The 8458-nt window shown below is 38.5% G+C and overlaps 1 protein-coding gene across 1 annotated transcript; it reads left to right on the forward strand.

Annotated features, from left to right (window-relative positions):
- The first annotated feature begins 974 nt into the window (after positions 1-974).
- On the forward strand, positions 975-3017 carry cited2 (Cbp/p300-interacting transactivator, with Glu/Asp-rich carboxy-terminal domain, 2). The gene is made up of 2 exons (XM_079474714.1): positions 975-1115; positions 1408-3017. Exon 2 carries the CDS (start codon positions 1410-1412, stop codon positions 2097-2099), a length of 690 nt encoding a protein of 229 aa, XP_079330840.1. The 5' UTR covers positions 975-1115; positions 1408-1409; the 3' UTR covers positions 2100-3017.
- Positions 3018-8458: the final 5441 nt, after the last annotated feature.

The following is an 8458-nucleotide window of genomic DNA, read 5'->3' on the forward strand; positions in this document are numbered from 1 at the left end:
CCATCAATAATAAATTGTCCTGCCAATTGAGTGAAATGTCAAATTTGTCATTGACTTTCACCGAACAGTTTTAAAATAGAAAGAACATTTGAGAAATGACTGCGAGGCAGATACAAATTTTGCATCCTTCGAGTTTGTCGTTTGTTAAAATGATTTTTAGAGATCAAACTCACTGTCACCCATTTCTCAGCAGGCATATTGGATAAGACGTGCAGAACGTGAAGATTATAGTTGGCACCCGTGTGCACAGACTCGAGTCTTATCACCACTCCTGGGAATTTAATTGCTGCTCTTTTTTGCTTGTATCTTTTCTGCTCTTACATTACTCTGAATAAACTCAACACGACCAGACGACATTGCCTAGCCTAAGTTAGTGCTCATGTAGCTCATTTGGCGAAGCTCTACATCACGTTCCACAAACGACATGTTTGTAAAGTTTATACCAAAGTTGTTTAAGCATCAGTTATTATCATAAGTATATGCATTATAAGTATGGCTATTAACTCTAGTATCACAACAATAACGTCGCATTTGTAAAGCTGTGGTTATATGAATGGTTATCAATCTGCAAAGAAATAAGCAAGCATGCACTTTTACTTCAAGAAACCCGTGGTTCCTTTTCCCAAGGGATATGCATGTGCACTACAATGTAAAACTAAATGAATGGTAACGTGATGTTCGGCCATGCTCATTCCTTTAAAAACATGTGAAACGTGATTCCGTGTTTTGCCCACTCTTCCCTTGAACAGAAATAGCTGCAATGAGGTAATACGTGCAGCGGTGTTGCTTCGTGCGCGCGGAAGGGGAGCGGTTGCGCGCTTCAGCTCCACGTTTCGCACGAGCCCGGATCCAGACTTTAGTCTAGTCACATTGAAGCTTCGCTTCGCTCCGCCCCCGGCTTGTTTGTATATGAGCGGTGACCGAAAAGCGTGAAGCAGTTTTTCGTGATGTTCCCGATGCGGAGGTCGGACTTGTATGTGGTCTGCGTTTGGATAGCGTACGCTGTTTGTTAACTCGGGTACGGAAGGATTGTAACATCTTCGATCTCTGGGATTGTCGGTGACTTTTTGCTGCTGCCGACTGCGGTGCGACGCGCTCGGCGGATTCAAACAGAGGTAAAGGTTACAAAGTTTGAGATCTTTATAGATGATGGCGACGTGCAACCTGACAAAGCTGCAGAGTCCTCTTAAAACCCAATGCTTATTTTAATCGTGCACATTGTAAATGTGAGCGATTAAATCAGTTTACCGGGCTGCGTTTTCGTGTTGCGCTTCCTTTGCGCAACTAAATGTGAAATATTGTTGCCACGGTCCCTATTTTGAAGTAAGTTTGTTACTCGTTGTTTGCACGACATGCTTTTTGCATTACGTCCGATTGTTTTAAATACTTAAAAATGTTTTTTTTCAGGAATGGTAGACCGCATGATGGCAATGAACCATGGACGCTTCCCAGATGCTGTTAATGGTCTCCAGCATCAGCACTCGTCCGCGCGCAGGATGGGAATGGGACAGTTTTCCAACGCGCTTCAACAGCAACCACATCAGCAACAGCAGTACGTCATGATGGGAGATCACATGCATTACGCGGGAGGGAATGTAAACACGAACCACGCGATCCGACATTCTGGGAATAATATAAACGGAGGGATCCCCAATGGCAACTTGCCCGCGCGCTTTAACTCCCAGTTTGTTGGAGCCGCTGCAAGCAACCAAGCGCAGCAGCTGGCTGCTAGCATGCAGCTGCAAAAGCTGAACACGCCTTACTACACCCACCATACGCATCCTTCCCATCATCACCATTACATGCATGAACTGCACCAAGCCGGTCAACAGTTAAACGGGACAGGACAACAGTACAGAGACGGGAACGTTAAGCAGAACGCTGGCGTGCCTCTGCCTGGCCACCACATGCCTGCAGCAATACTGCCCCCCAACGTTATCGACACGGATTTTATTGACGAGGAGGTCTTGATGTCACTGGTGATAGAAATGGGCTTGGACAGAATAAAAGAACTGCCAGAGCTGTGGCTTGGACAGAACGAATTTGATTTTATGACAGACTTTGTTTGTAAGCAACAGCCTAGCCGAGTGAGTTGTTAATATCACTTAAGAGGACCATTTTGGTTATTTCTTCTTATGTCTGCTTTTTTCCCTAGATCCTCAGATCAGATAAACCCACAATACACAGCATTTGTGGAAGTAAATTGTTCCACAAAGTAAACCTTTACCGTGTTGTCTGTGTGTAGTTCTGTGAGATGGGTTTGGTTTTGCATGAGGATTGTTCGGATACCCGAAAGTCATGCTATGCATAAGCAGGGCCTGGAGAAAGAAGCAAAGGAACCCTGGATTAAATCCGTTTAATTTTAGTGTAGCAAAGGAAACAGACTAAAGTTCATCTTCATGTATGTTTTGCTCACGAGAGACCTCCAGTGCTATCAGATGTCAGTGAATGCATATTCTAAATAATGTCAGTGGTGATGTGACATGATTGTAGATAATAGTTTGTAATTGTCTCAATCAGCAATGTACTATAAACTTTAGTGGCCATATTTACCAGATTCCTGTGCTGCTCGTGGATTCACTGAATTTCGAGTGGATGCTTCAAGGTCTCTCTACCCACGTTGCCCCTATGATGCTTGTGTGTCTTTCGAACATCTATTGAAGTGACATGAATGTGTGTGTATGTGCATTTGCAGGCTACTTCATATGCTTAATTGAATTAAAGGTGGAGGGCATCTACGGAAAAGTCCAGGGAAAACATCTCAACAATGTATGACATAGCCTGGCATGTTTGGCAAGGAAGGGAATGTGGAGAAATATCCCAACACAGAAGATTTTCATCTTCATTAGTCTCCAGAAAAGATAGACCACTGTGCTTATTATTGTATGCGGTACATGGCAATACTACTGTGTTGAGGCTTTCTAGGAAAGTTTTACAGTATTTTTGTATATTTTTAGAAGAAAATGTTAATTTATTATATTTTAATTTGCAAACATGAATAAAGCACCAGAGGCTCATTACTGAAGTCAATGCCCTGTTCTTTTGGGTGTCGGTATCATTTAGAATGGCCAATTATGTGCCAGTCATATAATTACTTCAATTAGAGTTTTGATCTTTTCAGCATATTAGAAGATATTTTATTTTTACGTCACGATTGCGTTATGTGCTATAATAACTGAGCAAACTAATAAACTAAATTTGATTAGATGGATTTGTGGCAACATCTTATTTTCATTTAAACCATTTCACTTAAGCCTAATCACTTATTTGATGGTATAGTATGGTTGCAGTTCTTGGATCTTGTAAAATACATACTTTGGGAATTTGTTGTGATCAGTGAACATTTGAACAAACTGACTTGTAAAAGGCCACTTGGAGACACCAAAGGGCCACTCGGAGAGTACAAATACATTTTTGATTTGGAAGACATTACAGAGATAATTCAATCCAAACTTAAACATCATAATTTATTCATCGTTTATCAATGTATACCTGTGTATGAATATGTACTATTTGGAGCACAAAATAATATATTTTGAGAAATTTCCCATTGGTTTTTTGTCCACATTGGAAATCTATAGGGGCCAGTGTTGTGTGGTTACAAACATTCTTCTCCAAAATATCTTCTTTTGTGTTCTGCATAAGTCATACAGATATAGAATGACATAATAAATGATGACATAATTTTTTGTTTGTGTGTGAACTATAAAAATACTGTCATCATTTATTTACCATCTTGTCATTTCAAATCTTTCTGGTAAGAAAGGAAGGACACAAAGGAAGATATTTGAAAGAAAGTTTGTAACCGAACAGCACTGGACTGGTTTCACTTCTACAAAACCAATGCAAGTGAATGGGGTCCAGTTAACAACATTTTTCAAAATATCTTCTTTTGTGTTCTGCGGAAGAAAGAAAGTCACAAGAGTCCTTGTCCTCTTGTCATCTAACATGTTGGGCAGCTTGTTTTTCAGCAACCAACAACAAATAAATGAATATATAAAAAACTCACTGTAGAAGTGCAGACCAAGCACTGGATAAAATGTCCAGTTTCACTACATGAATAATTATCATGCAAATAGGTAGCATTCAGCTGAGTTTGTCCTGCAGTGAAATTGAAGCTTCTGGGGCTGACAGGGCCTTCAGCTTAGTATTGCCAAGAATATTCTACAAACCATCAGTGAAGACTCTGATGCACTACTGAGCATTAGCATAATTATGTATTCAAGTAACAGAAGTGAGAATTAAAAGCCTACCACATTCCTCCAAGAAAAAGACTATTTAACCATGATACAAATGTTCTCACAAAGTTATATGCAAATTTGATCATGCAAATGACGATCAAATTCAGTGCTTTAAACTCTCAGCATCATCAGCAGAACTCATTAAGTGTCTTAGGGTAGTTTTAATCATGATGAGATTTATCTGAGCTGCAATAGCAAGTTTCTGTTCTTAACATCCTTAGAATGAGTTGGTTGGAGTCCAGTGGTCTGGAGCAAAAAAGGACCCCTTTCAAAACAGTAGTCTCACATAGATTTCCTGCAATCCATAAAACCCAGATTCCAAATCTCTATCTCTGTTGATCCTGTTGGATTTCTAATTTGATTTTCTGAAAAGTTTATACACTTTTGGTCAAATTATTTCACTTTAATTCTAGCTTATGGCTTCCCTGTGGTGATAGTAACTTCTAATTAATGATTTTCTTTCATTATGAATGCAATCTTTAATGGCAGAAACCCACAGGACATCCACAAACTCCGGCTTCCCTGACAAATGTAATGTAAACCCTCAGGTAAACACCCTGAGACAAACTGCGCGTGCTTTAATTCCTTCATTCATCAATTCCTGCGCTGGCAATCATTCAAGGCTTCCATTATGTATCCATTACAGCGAGTTAATTTGAAAATAATTTTAAACACAGCATATATCAATAATTGAGGCTAATAAAAGGAAATGTCAAATGACTCCCCGATGAGTTTTTCAGAGAATCTGCGAGCACATGCTCTTTCTCAACGTCTGTCGTCCTTCAAGTTTCGGCAGAGCTTGAAATTCTGCCACTTCATTCAAAATGAGGTAAAACAGATAGGGATTGAAATTAAAACCATCTTATTTGCAAAGACAAAAATGACATTTAGAGTTGGGCTGAGATAAGAAAGAATGGTAATTACGGAAACTCAAATACTGGAAGCTCGAATGATCAATAAAAAACAGTGTACAGGAAACAAGTTGACCATGTCAAATATACTCTTCTAACCATTTTAATGAACAGTTTCATTCAATGAATGATCCAGAGCAAATAAATTGAAGCCACTACATAAATCATACAGATGGAAATATCCATCCATCCCACTTAACCATAAAAAGATCACTGCTTAGTGTATGCCAGAAAAAAGGCAACCGCTAAATGTCACTGATCTGAATCATGTTGTGACATTGTTTAATTTACTGAGAGAGATGCATTACAGCAAACCGTCAGTGGAGGTTCTGCCATGCAGAGGATCAGAGGTGAGTTTCACAGCGGCGTGTTTTTACAGCTTAATGCACCACAGACACTGTCATTCCATTACATGAAAGAGCCTTGGTCACTTACAGTACATGGAAACTATGAACATAACCGTTAGCATAATGTGGTACTGAGTCAGTCTGTGATGAGACAGAGTTATTTTTCAAATAAAAAAATTGCCATATGCTGTGTTTGATGGCTTCCTCTGAGATAAATTGCTTGATTATATATACTGTAAATATATATATATACGAAATTAAAATGTTATTTATTTATTGTCTTCAATGATCCAGAAAATGATCCAGATGATACAATCAAATACGGAACTAATTTACGTTAAGTGTACAAAGTAATCTCACATTTGTTAACTTTAAGAGTGTTTCAATAGAGATTCACAATGTCACACTCACATTTGCTAAAAACCATAACAGATTTTATCCAAACTCAACCATTTCTTGTCAAATTATTCAAAGACTAATTTATCTAAGCTATCCAATTTTATAAGAGCAAATAAAACAAATAAAACTCTCCATTAAGTCTCCAGAGTCGGTTTCAGCAGCAAAAACATAAACGTTATGTGGCCCAAACTTAACATCCGGTAGACCTCTGCAAAAATCCTGAGAATCAAAAGTAGAGCATAATTCAATACAATACATTTACAACAAAAGATTAATATAAATATAAAACAAAATGAAAACAAAGTGTTATATTAACCAAACACAGACCGGAAGTTAACTTCGTCCAGAGCATGAGTCCAATAAAACTGTCTATAATTGAGCAATCTCTTAGCAATAAAAATAGCCTCTGGTTTGAAATAGCCTCAAATAGAAAGGGCAAATGCCAGACTAGGAAAATGGTCTTTCCCGCTCAGATCTGGTTTCGTATATTACCAGAAAGGACAGGCTAAGACCGGGTGCAAACAACATTAAATTCAACACAGGGGATGTTATAATTGCCTTCACTGCAGGAAAAGTATTGTGCTCATCCCCAACAGTTAGTTCAAAGCCCCCCGTGCATTCCAATCTCCGTTTGTGTGCATCCAGACACATCCAGCCGTAACTTCTCTGCATGGCAAGGAGAAAACAAACAAGTGACATACAATGTCAGGAGAGCTGGTGGAGTGTGTCTTGAGAACGTGAGGAGAAATTTGCACCGTTACCTTATGCTACATGTATATTTGACACATCTCCCCATCCAGGGCTGCTCCATCCCTTCCCCTTGAATAAAACACAAGCTGCAATATGAAGCTGTCGATATTCACATTCCTCAGAGATCTGTGTTGTGAACGCTTTTAAAAAAAAAACACTTTGAGCACTTCACTCACATGGTTGCAGAGATTCATTTAAATAAAGCTGAATTCTGTTGCAAGGTGCAAAATATACTGTATGATAAGTCATTACAAATCAATGACAATGTGTACTAATATGCATCCGAACCCTAGAATCTAAAGTTGCTAAAGCAAATTATTTCTAACTACACAGGTTGCGATTGAAAAAGCCAAAAATGCTCTATTCAGAATCTCTCATTATCAACCATTAAATACGACGTGTGGCAGAACAAATCAGACACAGGATACACAGACATTGCTGTCTGTGGAAGACAATCCAATGATCAGAAGGCTTTTGACAGCACATGGAGAGAAAATATAGGAAGACAGGAGACTTCATTTGACTGCATGGGTCAGCAGCTCATTTAGAGGAGGCAAAAATATATCAATTAGCCAGAACAAAATTTAAAATGCTGTTGTGATTTGTTAAAGAGTCTTATTTTAACTACGATGGAGATGTGCAAAATGTTTGCATGAATGTATCATTAAAACTACAGACTGGCTATGAAACTGTTCATTGTTTAATTTGCCCCCCCTGCCTACGGGCTTGTTTTGATAAATGAACTCACAAGAAGCATGAATGAACATTACCTAAGTGGCATTTACAATAGTCTATTACAATTCATTCACGATCGTGAATTGTTTGTTTAGTTGTGTGTTTTGTGTAACTCACGTAGAGTCAGAAGTATGAAGCTTGTCATCATACAGGTTTAAGATCCAGTCACTAAGCCTCTATCACGAAGCAAGGTGAACAGTTGAGTTGTAGATATTTGTAGACATGTGCGGAAAACAGCCAATCACACGCAACATGGAAAGCATCATCAGTTTGATTGACTTCTCACTTTTCTGTTGAAGATGACGAGATCATTTTAAAAATAAATAAAAATTGCAACACATTTTAAATTATGTATATAGGATTACAATAAGATCAAAACATAATATGTATATGTCATTATTTTAAAATGTTTTATATATTAAAGTGACTTTTAACGAATATAGTTAATTAATTTAAAAGCTTTAAATATATACAATACAAATAAACAATTAACATCTTATCACTTAAAACTTTTTTTAATTTGGAGCAAGAGATACGAGGGGGATGACTTCACTGCGTCAGATTTCACATTTTAACAGCTGATTGGTCCAGTTTTGCTTTTTCGATCTCGAGCCCAGAATATAACCTGTCCCGGAACAGGTTGGCCTTGTGTAGTTACCATGGCGACGAAACCCGCTCAAAAACAATCCACTTTCTTGAGCCCGAAAACTCAATGCTCAAACTAAACGCGAACTTACCAAGGTAAAAACCCAAACCAGCATCGCGATACAGGTTCAAACGGACGTGCCACCATCGGCTTTGTTAAAAAAAAGTGCTGTACACTCATTTACAAACAAATACTTGCTTAGGTGTTCAACTTTTCACACAGGGCAGCGAAGACCGTTTAGCACATGACACCGAAGTAACGCAAGAGCGACTGGAAATCACTGTATTCAGATCGTTCAAATCGCTTCAAATTTTTGTATGCAAAACCCGGAAGCGAGTAAGCGTTTTAGGACTTCCGGTTCCAAAGCGCCAAAGTCTATGGGTTTTTCGCCCGAAATAAGATCTGTGGTAAACAGAACCTCGGAATATC

This window comes from Barbatula barbatula, assembly GCF_947034865.1.
Source record: "Barbatula barbatula genome assembly, chromosome: 15".
NCBI classification, from domain to species: Eukaryota; Metazoa; Chordata; class Actinopteri; order Cypriniformes; family Nemacheilidae; genus Barbatula; species Barbatula barbatula.